General features: G+C 37.2%; 1 protein-coding gene across 1 annotated transcript; it reads left to right on the top strand.

Annotated features, from left to right (window-relative positions):
- The first annotated feature begins 999 nt into the window (after positions 1-999).
- LOC140173758 (uncharacterized) lies at positions 1,000-3,131 on the top strand. The gene is made up of 3 exons (XM_072198331.1): positions 1,000-1,191; positions 2,700-2,790; positions 2,833-3,131. Exons 1-3 carry the CDS (start codon positions 1,000-1,002, stop codon positions 3,129-3,131), a joined length of 582 nt encoding a protein of 193 aa, XP_072054432.1.
- Positions 3,132-14,951: the final 11,820 nt, after the last annotated feature.

The following is a 14,951-nucleotide window of genomic DNA, read 5'->3' as shown; positions in this document are numbered from 1 at the left end:
GTTTTCTTTTTTCGTTTTAATTCATTTCTTTGCTTTCAATATTTTATTGTTATTTTGCTTTCTTTCCATTTCAATTTTACACTTTCATTTATTTAAAGCTTTTTATTTATTTTACGTGCTTTCTTTATTTACTACAATTTGCCAACCAGTAGTTCGACGCGGTTTGTTTTGACAAAAACTCTAAGTAATTTTCGGGTTAAGCCCACTCTTTTTCAGATGAGTCGTATTCGCTCTCCGAATTGAGATCTTGATACAAGCTTGATTCAACACTCTGTCGAAGTTACAAAAAATCAAGTGAAATAAATTGGCATGCCCGGTGGAACTCTGGGTTAAGTAACGTATCAAATTTTATATGTGATTACGCAATGAGAAATTAATAATATCTGATAGAGCCTTTATTTCGACGGATACGTCGAATAATGACGCTGGTGAAAATAGAAGAGGCTCAGAGGCAGAGGCTGACCCATCAAGTCGAAGGATGAATCTTGTGAACACAGAAGGAGTCTCTTCGACTGTACTCAGTACATGGCCTCCATATGTACTGCCTCCAAATTACTCTCCACCAATGAAAGACCCTAACATGGGATTTATAGGAGGTATGGGCACTACGAAAAATAACCCCTTGTATAACCCCACACCTCCTCCAAGTTACCCTCCAGTGGGCATACCGACTCACTATAACCCTAATATGGCAAAGTATAATATTTATCAATATTTAATGAACAATCTCCCATATTTAAGATCGGTACCTATGTTCTTGTAACTTAATGTAGTAATGCCAAATGTCATTTTGATACAAGGCACACGAGCAACCCCAGTAAGGTTGCCAATTAGTGGAGGACATGCTTCCATATTTCCAGAGATATCAAGATAAGTTCCTATTGAAACAACGTCTCCTAACACAGTTGAATATTTGGCTGTGTTTAGACAACAAATGAGGATAGCCATCATGATTTTGTCAATATACTTACACAGCAGATGGCTATTTTAAATCCTATAATGAAAAATAATATTGCAAGGTTAAAGCAGATAGCTCGACGTGTTGATGATATTGCAGGAACAGTCAATCGATCGTTTGTGCCACCAATAGGTGGAACGCAGGTTAATAATCCTCCTCTAATGTTAAATAGAGGAGATGATCCAAATAGAATTTTGAATGAGGAAAAAGCAAACAATGTCGCTAATCTTATGGTCAGAATATAACCCATGCTGTCGAACAAATTTTGAATAAGTAGGATTAAATATATGGGTGACAAATGAACCTTATTTTGTATCCCTTTTTTTAGATTATATTTTGCAGGCTGAACTCTCTAGGAGAGTCAAAACTCCCAAATCCTTCACTAAGCTGCAGAAGAAAGTGGGAAATCGACGGTCGAGTATATAGTTTGATATATAGTCGAAATAGGTGACTTGGCTAATAATGAGTATTTGAAAATGAGATATTTTTCTTCTTCACTTACAAAAAGTGCCTTCACTTTGTTTTCAAATTTGCAACCTAACTCGATTCATAGTTGGACTCAATTAGAAAGGAGCTTTCATGATTAATTCTTCAGAGGAGAAATGAAAGTAACTTTATTAGATTTATTTACAGAAAAGATTTTGATCACTAGATATTGATATGAGCACCTTTGACCCAGCTCTTATCAAAGGATGCTATGTCGGGGCTCATGGTATGAACTTGGTCCCTAAAGCCAAGGAAATCTTGGCCACAGAATTCACTTGATGGGTATATCGAGCTATTGGGCTAGACTCTTAGCCTATATGCCTGAGAAGAATGAGTGCATAGGGAAATGTGAACTAGATTGTATATATGATCTCGACCTCTTAGGGTTTGAGAAATTCGATTTATTTTCAAAAGACTTGCACAATAAAAAAATTGAAGTACAAGACCTTCTTGAGGAAGTTGAAATTGGTGGAGAAGGTCGAGTTACATATGTTAACAAATGCTTGGATCTTTTTTTAAGGAGAAGCTAATAAAGGTGTTGAAGAGATATCAGGATTGTTTTGCCTGGCAATACGAAGAAATGCCTGGGTTGGATAGATCTTTGGTCAAACATAAGCTTCCCCTTATTGATAACGCTTAATTTATAAAGCAAGCTCCTAGATGTTTTGCACCTAAAATCATGGTTAAAATCATCGAATGTTTGTTGAGAGCTGGTTTCATTCGAACAGTCAGTCATGTCAAATGAATTTTTAATATTGTACCTCTCATTAAGAAAAATAAAAAGCTAAGAGTGTGTATTGATTTCAGAGATTTGAATAAAGCTACCCCAAATGATGAGTATCACATGCCAATTGCAGATATGCTGATCGACTCTGTAGTAGGAAGCAAACTTCTAAGCTTCATGAATGAATACTTAGGTTATAATCAGATATTCATATCCCAACAAGATATGTCAAAAATAGTTTTTCAATGCCCTAGAGCCATTGACACCTATGCATAGTTAGTCATGCCATTTGAACTAATGAATGCTGGGGCAACTTATCAAAGAGCAATGAATTCTATTTTCCATGATTTTATTGGTAAGTTTATGGAAGTTTATATTGATGATGTAATGGTGAAGTCAGAGTCGAAATAATCTCATTTAAATGATTTAGAGATTGGTTTTAAACGAATGAGATATCATCGACTTAAGATGAATCCATTAAAATATACTTTTAGTGTATCTGCAGAAAATTTTTTGGGATTCATTGTGCAGAAAAAAGGAGTAGCTGTCGACATTGACAAGTGCAAAGTTATCTTCGACTCATCACTCCCCAAAAACAAGAAAGAACTTCAATCTTTCTTAGGTAAAGTGAATTTTCTTTGACGTTTCATTTTGAACCTATCAGAAAAAACAAGGACATTTACTCCTTTGTTGAAATTAAAGCAGGAAGAAGAATTCAAATGGGAAGAGGAACACCAACAAGTATTTGACCAAATCAAGCAGTATTTGACTTCATCACTAATCTTGGTACCTGTTAAGCAAGGTCGACTACTAAGGTTATATATAGCTGTGTCAGAAACAAGTTTAGGAGGCATGCTGACCCAAAAGGATGAAGATGGTAGTGAAAGAGTGGTATACTATCTAAGTCGAATGTTGATTGCTGTAAAAACTCGATATAGTACACAGTCTAAAAACTTTGCTTAGCCTTATATTACTTTTGTACTAAACTTAAAAGTTATCTAATTAGAAAGAATTTTTATGTTGTGTCGAAATTTGATATTATTAATACATGCTTTCTTATCCAATGTAAAGAGGATGAATTGGCAAGTGGATGTTAGCTTTAATCGAATATTCTCTATTTTATGTCCCTGCTAAGGCTATCAACAAGTGATTGCTGACTTTCTAGCAGACCACCTTTGCGTCGATATTGATGAACGACCCATAGCTGGATACTTAGAGCTCAAACCTTGGAGGTTATTTTTTGATGGATCAAAACATCAAAATGGGGTAAGAGTTGGAATAGTAAAATTACTCCTGAAAACATATCGACAAAATTCATGTTTTGACTAGAGCTAGGTCTATCAAACAATGAAGCAGAATATGAGGCTTTAATTATTAGTCTATAGCTATTAATTGAGAAAGGAGTTCAAACAGTCAAAATTATGGAACATTCACAAGTAATTCAACAGTTAGCCAGAAACTATAGAGTTATAAGTCAAAATTTGACTAAATATTTCATGATAGCAGCTCAACTGTTAGCTGAATTCGACTCGATTTTAATAAAACATATATTTAGAGAGTCGAATTAGGAAGCTAATGAGCTAGCTCAAATGGCTTCTGGCTATAAAATATCTCCCAAGTTGATGAAAGAGTTTAGAGAAATTTGAAACTAACCTAACTCCTATAGAATTAAGAGGGGTTTGTTGTGCAAATGCTCTCGACCCAAATAATTGGAGATATAAGATCATCGACTTCCTAAAAAACCTCAATCAAACAACAGATAAAAAAAATAAATATTTAGCATTGAGCTTTGTATTGGTTGGAGGAAATCTATTCAAGAAAAGTGTCGATAGTTCTTTACTCCAATGCTTAAGTATGCAAGATGCATATTTAGCTATGGCAGAGGAGCATAAAGGTATTTGTGGAGCTCATCAATCTAGCTTAGTATAAAAATGCATTGGATTTTATATTGACAAGCACTGTATTGGCCTTCAATAATGAAGAATTGTTCCAAGTTTGCTTAACACTGTGATCAATGCCAAAGACATGGTTTGAATCCTACTGAGAGGTCTACTAGAGATCAGAAATTGCTGAAGAAAGAACAAGATGTTTCTTTTCCGCTAGTTCTTTTTATGAAGCACAAACGGGAGAATTTATCCTGGAAGCAGAAGAACTACTAAAGCTGCGCGAAACTATCACAAGAGTTTATGTACAAAGAACGGGCAAACCTGTATGGCTTGTATCCGAAGACATGGAAAGGGATGCTTTTATGTCAGCAGCAGAAGCTCAAGCCCACGGAATTGTTGATGAGTTCCTGCCTCTGATTTACATGCTATAATCAGGTTCTGGCTATTTAGAGGTTGGGCTCTTGACTTAATAGGAATGATCCATCCTCCTTCGACTAAGGGACACAAATTTATTTTGATAGCAGTGGATTACTTTACAAAGTGGGTGGAAGTTGTGCCCATTAAAGAAGTTACATACACAAGTCAAAATAATTGATTTTATTGAGAAATTGATCATTCATAGATTTGGTATCCCCCAAACTTTGACTACAGATCAAGAGATCATGTTTACTGGTCAACAAATAAAGGAATTTTCTGGGTCACATGGTATTAAAATAGTACACTTGACTCCTTATTATACACAGGCTAATGGCCAAGTCAATTCCATTAATAAAATTTTGATAAGTTTGATAAAGAAGCATATAGGGAGGCAGCCTCGAAACTGGCATACTACACTAAGCTAGTGTTATGGGCTTACAGATGTTCTCCAAGAGAATCAATTAGATTAACACCTTATGAATTAGTGTATGGCCATAAGGCTGTCTTTCCACTTGAAATAAATTTGCAAAACATAAGAGGGCAAGGCAGAATGACCTGCTAGTCGAACAATTTTAGTCGAGTATGATTGATGAATTAGTCGAGTTAGACCAATTTTGACTCAAGGCGCTAGACAGAATGATAAAACAAAAAGAAATGATATCTAAGTCATACAATCGAAAAGTGAAAAGTAAAAAGTTTACAGTTGGTGACTTAGTGCTAAAATTAGTATTTCTGACTGAACAAGTTAAAGGTAAATGGTCTCCTTTATGTGAAGAATCCTTTGAAATAGAAAGAGTTTTCGATGGCAATGCGTATGGAATAAGAGATGCAAATAATATTCGAACCATGCATATAAATGGTAAATACCTCAAAAAATACCATTGTCATTAAAACAAAGTTAGTCGAGAAATACTAAACAAAATAAGTACATAAGAAAGTTAGAATAAGCTCATACATTAGCTTTAGATCCTCTTGACGTCGACCCAAGCTTGAGGATTCTTGCGTTGGTTCATCTTTAGCATTGATGGCTCGAGTGACTGCTTCGACTAAAACATCCTGACTTGAAGTTTTTGAAGCATGAGCCTTTCAATCATTTACAGTCAAAGGGAGAGAATAGCATTAGTATATGCGATTTTGTTTTTTCCAAATTTTAGTTCAGTCAATTCTCTTTCTAAGGCTGTAATTTTTTACACTATTTGTTTTTCCTTTGCCTGACCCTCTGACAGAACTTTGGTTACTTGAACTTAGTCCTTTGAAATTTTTTATGCTGTGTATCATAGTCGATTAAAGCCTCAATTGATTTGTTCAGTTCTTGGTCAACATCTTGAACTTTGGAAAGATGGATGTAAACATCTTCAATGAATGAGCTAAGAGATGAATGGATGCCAGAGGAGATACGTTGATTGAGAAAATTAAGCACATCGGTAAGTTAAGCCTTCATGTCAGCATTATTGTTGATATCCTCTATAGAGTGATTTGAGCAATCAAGGACAATGTTGACAACTTAAGGATCTGGACCCATAGGCACAGGAAAAATAGCTTCTTCTATGACCTCTTCTTCTCTGGTCGACGCTGCCTAAGTTGAATTCTCAGCTTGAGGGATAACAATGCTTAACTCTGGACCAAGAGACAACACCATAGTTCCTTCAGAGGAATAAACCTGTCGAGCTTCAGATAGGATATTTTCTAGGTCGAAGTCGATGTCATCGAAATTCAAATCTCCAGCTTCTGGAGAAAGAACATTAAAAGGTAGTTCTATGTCTTCGTCAACGAATTTCTGTGTCGATGGTCCCGGAATAATAGTGATAGTTACAACCAATGTTCTGAAAACCGGTTTGAACCGGCCGGTCGAACCGGTCGAACCGTGAACCGAAAACTAAAGCGATTCGGACAATTAGAAAAACCGCAAAATTAGAAAATCGGCGTTAAACCGACGAACCGGCCGGTTACCGATCGGTCGAACCGAACTGGGACCCGGCCGGTTTTTTAGCCGTGCAGCAAAACGCTGCCGTTTTGCATTTTGTGAAATGTGAACCCTAATTCTCCTTTGCCATTCGCACTTGCGTGTTGCATCCCAGACTCCCAGTTCCACACAGCCACACCCACAGACCCACACCCACGCACTTCAGCTCCACTCTCATCATTCATCACCGTTACGATCCGTCACACCATCACGTCAGAGAGAGTGAGAGATAGAGAACGCCTGAAGCCCTGAACGCCATCACGATCCGTCGCGCCTTCAGCACCGTCGTGCCGTCAGCTCCATGGCGCCGTTGGGTCCGTCGCGCCGTCAGCTCCGTCGCGCAGTCAACAGCGTCGCGCCGTCAGCTCCGTCGCGCACTCAGCCACTTCGACCAGTCACCTCCGTCGAGCTTTGAGAGAAAGCAATAGAGTTCGGTTGAAGCGTTGAAGAGGTGAAGCCTGAAGCCTCAAGGTGCCTTCGAGCTCTGAGAGAAAGCAATAGAGTTCCAGGGAATTTTTAATTTAGTTATGAACTGTTGCATGATGAACTGACTATGAGTCTCTGATACTGTGATGAAATCTGATACTGTGAACTTTGTGAATTGACTCAATTCTGATGAAACTGTGAAATCTGATGAAACTATGAACTCTGATTGTGTGAACTTGATTGTGTGAACTCTGATTTATAATTTATGTGACATGATTTTGTCATTGTGAACTCTAATTTTGTATACTCTGATTTTGAGAGATGAAACTGTGAACTCTAATTATGTGAACTCTGATTTATGTGACATGATTTTGTCATTGTGAACTCTGATTTTGTATACTCTGATTTTGAGAGATGATTCTGTGAACAATGAATTTTTTGAACTCTGATTGTGACATGATTTTGTGAATTCTGATTTTGTCAACACTGATTTTGAGACATGATGAATTGCTAAACTTTGAATTTTGGATGTTGTTTGTTCATTTGTTGTGAACTTGAGAGTTGATATTATTGGGTTGGATTACTGTGAACTCTGTTCATTGAGTAGCTCTTTGATTTTGTGACATGATGAACTATTGAACTCTGAAACTGTGAACTCTGATTGATCAATTTCATTTCTCAATTTTTCTCCAACATTTGACTTGGATTGGTGGACTACTTTTCATTGTACTTCATCTGCTTGTCACATTGTTATTTAGTATTGCTAACAATTCTATGGAACCTACATTGAGGAACTGCCACACCAAATTGGCAACTTGTACTTTTGATCCAACCCACCACATTGCTTATACCATAATGCATTATTTATACGATGAACTAGATATCAATGTATTCATCAATAGTTTATTTCTGTAGATAAGCAATTTTATAACATGTTTCTAGGTGGAATACTATGGAAGTCCAGTTAGCTTGAAGAGCATTGCTCAAATCAGCACCCCTGATGCCAGTTCCCTTCTGGTACAACCATATAACAAATCAAGGTATGTTGTGCACTTATCCATGATAAAGGATAATGATTGATTATTATTGAATTAGATCAAAAACATTAATTTGATCTTATCCATGTTATTGTAACAGTAAAGGGGTTTTTGTTATGGTCTATGTGTCTTTGTTACTTCATGTACACTCCGTAGATTTTACTTCATGTCTTTGTTTTATTTTTTGACATTTGAATTTGTATTTGAATGAGATTATAACATTCTGGTTTATGTAGTACTTTTAATTTGAATGATATTTTAAAATTTACATTAGAATATAATTATATTTTCATGTGTTTATTTATATTTTATTTATTATTTTATTATAAAACGATTTTTTCGGTTCAACCACGGTCGAACCGGTTGAACCTATGAACCAGTGAACCAGTAGCTAAAGCGGTTCGATGACCGGTTCGATTTTCAGAACCTTGGTTACAACAATTGACCCTGATCCATATGTAAGCCCAGATTATTGTTGAGTTTTAGCATGACTAGGAAGAGCCATATAGCAAACTTGAAAATTGCAAAGATATAAGGATCATGTGACAGTCGAAAGGAACTTAACATTGAAAAATTTAAACAAAAGAAATACCAGAGGAGAAGATGTCAAAGTATGAGATATTGTTGTCGATGGTGGATTCTAGGAACTATGTTCACCAGTCGATTGATTAAGGCATATATAGAGTCGAGAGGAATTAAATTGATACACTTGACCTCGTATTATGCACAAGAAAATGGTCAAGTCGAAGCTATTAATAAAACTTTAATTAGTTTGATTAAGAAGCACATTGGGAGACAACCTCGAAATTAGCATAATACATTGAGTCAAGTATTATGGACTTATTGGTGTTCCCCTCGAGAAGTCACAAGGTCGACACTCTATGAATTGGTATATGGACATAAAGTAGTATTGCACTAGAAATAAATTTGCAAACAGTTAGAATGGCAAGACAAAATGATATGTTTGTCAAACAATATTGGTCCAGTATGATTAATGAATTAGATTAAATAGACCAAGTTCGACTAATGGCTTTTGATCGAATGATGAGGCAACAAGATAACATTGCTAAGTTATACAACAAGAAAGTAAAAAAGAAAACATTTATGGTTGGTGACTTGGTGTTAAAATTAGTCCTCCCGACTGAGCAAGTTAAAAAAAAAAAGTGGTATCCCTTATGGGAAGGACCTTTTAGAATCGAAAAGATATTTGATGACAATGCTTATGAGCTAAAATATATAACAACTGCTCAATAAATAGGTCATATAAATGGTAAATATTTAAAGTTATATCATTGTCATTAAATAATAGCATGAAAGGAACATCAAAAAGAAAGTTCATATTCAAAGCAAATACAATAATTTAGAACAATTTTCAGAATGTGAGCTTAAGATCTTCCTATTTTTTACTTAAAGTAGTAGCTTCTTTGACAGTGTTTTCTTTGGCCTTGATTGTTTGGTACACATTTTCCATTAGGGTAGTATGACTTGAAGTTTTGGAGGCATAAACTTGATTTATTTTCTGAAGTTGTTGATCCAAATCTGCATTGGTAGCCTCGACCTTTCCTTGCTGGCCTTTAACTCAATCAATTCTTTTTTGAGAATCTTGACTTTAGTGGCCAGAATCTTCTCTTTAACCCGACCTTTCGATAAGAATTCTTCAACTTGAGATTTGGCTGTTTCACATTTCTTTAATTGTTTATCATGGAAAGCCAAAGTCTCAATAGCCTTGTTGAACTTTTTCTCGATGGTGTTGACCTTGGCAGTATGATTGTAAATATCTTCTATGAAAGTTTCCAAGGCTGACAAGGCATCAGTCAAAATTTTCTAGTTCAGAAAGTCAAGGGCGGCTAATAGTCGAGCTTTCAGGTCAGCATTATTGTTGATTTCTTTCAAGGGATGATTGAGGCATTTGAGAACAATGCTGACCTTTTCGATAACTAAAGGATCGGGACCTAGTGGAAGTTGCATTTCAGGAGAGGTGAATTCTTCTTTATGAGTTGGAATAATTATTGTTGTATCTTGCACTTGGGGGATTTCAGGCTCTTGACTAGTAGAAGATACAACTTTTGTCCCCTCGGAAGAGTATACATCTCGAGCTTCCGAAAGGATGTTGGCAAGGTCAAAATCGAAATCATCAAACTTTAAGTCTTCCGCTTCTGGAGTAGGAACATTGATAGGAGATTCATCTTGTTCAACCTTAATTGGATTTTGGGTAGGAAGAATGGTCGAGGTAGCTGCAGCTGATGTTAAAACAGGACCAGATTCCTATTGGGTCTCTGCATCTGTCGGTAGAGGCATGTAATTTGCTTGAAAAATATATGGGTATTTATGTTACATTGAAAAAAACAAAGTGATTGTAATAATGGAGACAAAAGGCAAGTAGAGTTACCATTGGGGAGTCAGTAGAAGCTTGGAAAGCTGCAGTCGATGGTGTAGGCTGAATGGGACTTAAGAAAGGTAAAGAGACAGTAACCTTTGGAGGTTGGGTAACTTCAGTTTCGACGCTTGATGGGTTGACGCCTGCTTAAGAATAGCTTTTTGTGTCAGCTTGAGACTTTGAGCTACGCCTGGTAGGTTTCAACTAAAGGAAGAAAAAGATCATTAAATATGCACAATGTATGTTGACTATTAAAGGTGAAGAGTGAAGAAAGTACTCTAGTAGGAGGAGCTGGATCAAATTTGTGTACTTTCTTAGGTTTGTCCTCCATGAGAATATTGACTGCTCTCCCTTTTTTCGAAGGCAAAGTAGCCTCACCTGATCATCCTCTGCCTCGACCCCTTTTGGACTTTGCTTTCTTGGGGACGGCTTCCTTATCTGATTCCCAGTTTTTCTTGACCTGTTTAGGGTCAAGAGCAAAGCCCAATAGGGTCGGTGGTCGAGTAGCTAGAACATAAAGAAATTATAAGGAAAATGAGGACAGAAAAAGATTAAACATTTGGGAAAACACGTTACCTGGAGGATATCCAGCAATCCTCATTCGACCATGAATTTTATCCCTGGTGTCGGGTAATAGATGGCACCAATTGTGTTTATGCCTGAAGTACAAGGATCCTTCTTTCGGAGTTCATAATCTACTCCCAAGGCTCCTTTAGGAGGGTCGGGTAGTCGATCAGCGAGACCAAAAGGGCATTGGAAAAAGGAGAAAATTTAAATGTTTTCATAAAATGTTTCTTCTGAACAAAACGATCTCGGGATAAAGCTTTAAAATAACGATCGAGACATCCATGAAAATGTGCTTCTTTTTTCTTTTTCCACACCTCTAAAGCCTTGATGAAAACGTACCTTACATCCTTGAAGTGTCATTTTACCTTATAATACTTTTCAAAGGTAGTGATTTCGTTGATGTGCTCTCCTTTAGTTTTCTTCGACACAGTAGCAGTCTGTGCAGAAGAATTCGGTTAGAAAGTGCTTATTTGACTGAGGGGCAATGTGATTCATAATACTTCGACCATCATTTGTGGAAATTGAGGGTTGAGAGGAAGCAAAATTTGAGGTCACATCGTTGGTATCGGGTAACTCTCTGATGGTTCAAATATAAAACTTTGTCAAATTCTTCCAAATTCGACACTGGATAGTGAATCATTTGGGCTCCAATTTCGAGAGAGATAGGAGAAGGTAATGCCATGCAAGAGTAAATTGCCTCGACACATATTGTGGGGAATAAGTAATAAGTTTCTTTTTAAGAGCCATAATCAACTCGTGATGGAGCCCTATGGGGAGAATTTGTGGAGTAAGGTCTTATGCCCACATTCCATCAAGAGCCTTTTGATTTTTTGATTTGAGACTTGTGAGAGAGTAAAGGTATCTTATGTTGCTTTTTCGACAAGCTAGAGGATTAGGAAGATAGCTCGAATCGTTGTTGCTTTTGACATTAAGGAAAAAAATTATAAAATGGCAAAAGCATCAACGGTTGACATGCCTTTTGGTTTCAACCATGTGAGAGTAGACAGTCAAATACCATTGAGTGGAGACTTAGGAAATTCAGAAGGGGCAGTGAGTTGAGGTTCAAGTATAGATTTCAGCCATAAATTGACAACCCAAAGACAACCAAAAGGGTTGATCAACAATTTTCCTCGTCAAATCTCGCTAGCCATCAAAGACAGTGTCTCACACAACTGACCTAAAATAAGAGAAGAAAGATTAATATACTTCTTATGGTAAAGCATGATGGCTAATGGACGATAGTTGCTTTTTTGGATCTAGATTGACTTTGAACAAAAAACAAAAGCATTGAGCCATAAAAGTAAAAAAGTGACATGTTTGCTGTCGATAACAAGGTCCCCTTTGGAATCTATCTTGTTCTAAATAAAACCCGAAACAGAAGTCGAGTCCAAATTGATGTCAAAAATGTCTTCAGAAGATGCTGTTGTTCTGCAGATATCTTCATTAGGAGATACACCAGTTAAAGTGGTAATCTCAAGTAGGGTTGGATCCATCATCCCAAAAGGAAAATAAAAATTATTTGTGGCCGGACATCGAAAGTATAAACTAGCTCCAAGCATAGGAGCAGCATTGAGAGATCGTAGGTGGATAGTCGAAGAGCAGATACTATGTCTAGAGACTTCCAGAGGGACTTGTAAGTGGGAGAAAGCCTTGACATCCAAGTAAAAAATAATGAACTCGACTCTTTTGGGAGTGCAGTCTTAAAGACTCGACTAGCATAGTATGTGGCTTTGACATTCTTACAAAAAATTAAAGGAAGGTGTTCGGGGGAGATGGAAAGAAAGAAGCAATCAACTTGATTTGTTCTAGGGAAGAGATTGGACCTAAGAAGGAATATGTGACATTAGAGACTTGAAATGGAAGTAGTACCTGGCTACGCCATAAGGCAGTAGTCTCGACATCTGGATTGGGAGCTCTTAAAGTCTCATCATCATTATAAAATTATGACACGCTGGTTACCAGAGGTGGAGGATCTACGATGTGAATGTCGTCATCACCTTATTGGGACGAAGAAGCAAGAGTAGCAAATAAGGCTCCACCTGGAGTAGTAGTAGCAGCTCTGGGAGCAGAGATAGAGGCAGATGCCATGGTTGTTCCTGCTATAGAAGTAGTAACAGGGATGTTGGTGGTGCTAGTCGCAGCTATAGTAGTTGATGAAGATGAGGTAGATGTACGATTGGAGTGCTACTAGAATGAAGGCCGTATTGAGTAGCCATGGAAATGAGATTTTTAAAGGGTAAAGGGGTTGAAAGAAAGTGAGAAAGTTTTGGGAAGAATGAACTTCTGGGAAGTGTTCAATCAAGGAATAATGATGAGGACTTGGGAATATAAGAAAGTTTAAATCAATGAAAAGCCCATTAAATCCCATTAGGAATGTTAGTATCCCAGAAACGCACGAACCGTTTCATTTTCTTGTAATCATTTTTCAAAAATTGAATATTTAAAAGAAGCACGTGAGGAGCACGTGATGTAGTAAAATTATTTTGACACAATGTTTTAAAGGAAAATATTGGGACCTTTTGAAATCGAAGAAGTTTTTAATGCCCTTTGAAATCGGAGGATGGCAATGCGTATGAAATGAGAGATACAAATAACGGTCGAACCACACATGTAAAAGTGAAATATCTTAACAAATATCATTGTCAATGAAACAAAGAAAGTCGAAAATGCTAAACAAAATAAGTGCAACTAGAGTAAACTCCTTGACATAAGTTTTAGATTCTGTTGACGTTGGTCCAGGTTTGAGGATTCTTGTGCTGCTTTCTGGGTGTCGGTGGCTCGAGTGACGGCTTTGACTAAAGCATCTCGACCTAAAAGCTTGGAAGCATGAGCTTTTTCAATTATTTCCAGCCGAAGAGAGAGAGAGAGAGAGAGAGAGAGAGAGAGAGAGAGAGAGAGAGAGAGAGAGAGAGAGCAACAGCAGCAGCAGCATTAGTGGATGCAACTTTGATTCTTCCTGATTTTAGATCAGCCAATTCTTTCTCTAAGGTTGCAATCTTTGATACCATTTGTCATTCTTTTGCCTGACCCTCTAAAAAAAACACCAGCGACTTGAGACTTAGCCGTGTCATATTTTGTTACCTAAGTGTCATAATCGGCTAAAGTCTCAAGTGACCTGTTCAGCTTTTGAGACGTCCTCAATAAATGAGTCAACAACAGAACACATGTCGGAGGAAATATGTTGATTGAGAAAGGCAAGCACATAAATGAGTTGAGCCTTTAAAATGTTATTATTAACATCCTCAATGGAATGGTTCAAGCAATCAAGAATAATATTGATTTTATCAACGACTTGAGGATTTAGGATCATGGACACAGAGGAAGTAATTTTTTTTATAACCTCTTCTTCTTTGGATGATGCTACCTGAGTCAACTTCTCAGTTTGAGGGATAATAGTGCTTAGCCCTAGATTAGAAGACATCACTATAGTTCCTTCATAGGAATAAACCTGTCGAGCTTCGGACAAGAGATTTTTCAGGTCGAAGTCGATGTCATCAAAATACAAATCTCCAGCTTTTTGAGAAGGAACATGAAGTAGTGGTTCCATGTCTTGATCAACAAATTTCTGTATCGATAATGTGGGAGTAGTGTCTTCGTTGACGAATTTCTGTGTTGAATATCCAATGAAAACATAAGGATCAGGTGGCAGTCGAAAGGAATTTAACACTAAAAATCTAAATAAAAGAAGTACTAGTGGAGGAGAGATTAAAATATGAGATGCTATTGTCGATGAGGAATTCTGAATATGAGTTGGAACAGGGGCATACAGACCAATAGTCAAAGTAGTCTAAATAAGCTGAAGGAATTCTGTTTTAGCATAAGTTGGTTGATCCACTTCTTGATTAGAAGGATTGTCGATATTAGCAACTTGAGAAGAAATCATTTTCTCTAGATTGCTTCGACTATTAGAAAATGGCAAGAATAAAGTAAAATTTCTAAGATTGTCAAACATCATTAAGAGTAGGGGTGGCAAAACGGGTCGAACCCGTTGGGTCGATCCGCTAAACCCACTAAAAAAGGTGGGCCGGGATAGGATTTAGAGCCTGCCAAATTAAAAAGACCCGCCAAATTGGTGGGTTTTGGCGGGGTGGGGCGGGCCGGTCCGTCGGG

Source organism: Arachis hypogaea, chromosome 6 (assembly GCF_003086295.3).
Source record: "Arachis hypogaea cultivar Tifrunner chromosome 6, arahy.Tifrunner.gnm2.J5K5, whole genome shotgun sequence".
Taxonomy (NCBI): Eukaryota; Viridiplantae; Streptophyta; class Magnoliopsida; order Fabales; family Fabaceae; genus Arachis; species Arachis hypogaea.
Note: the sequence above shows the minus strand (reverse complement) of the source record. Positions and strands in the feature narration are given on the sequence as shown.

What these genes read in the sequence shown, in the direction of transcription:
- LOC140173758 (XM_072198331.1), top strand. Translation starts at nt 1,000, where the DNA reads ATGAAAAATAATATTGCAAGGTTAAAGCAGATAGCTCGACGTGTTGAT. An exon ending in ACAATGTCGCTAATCTTATG is followed by an intron (nt 1,192 to 2,699) that starts GTCAGAATATAA and finishes TTCATTGTGCAG; the next exon opens with AAAAAAGGAGTAGCTGTCGA. An exon ending in AGAACTTCAATCTTTCTTAG is followed by an intron (nt 2,791 to 2,832) that starts GTAAAGTGAATT and finishes TGAACCTATCAG; the next exon opens with AAAAAACAAGGACATTTACT.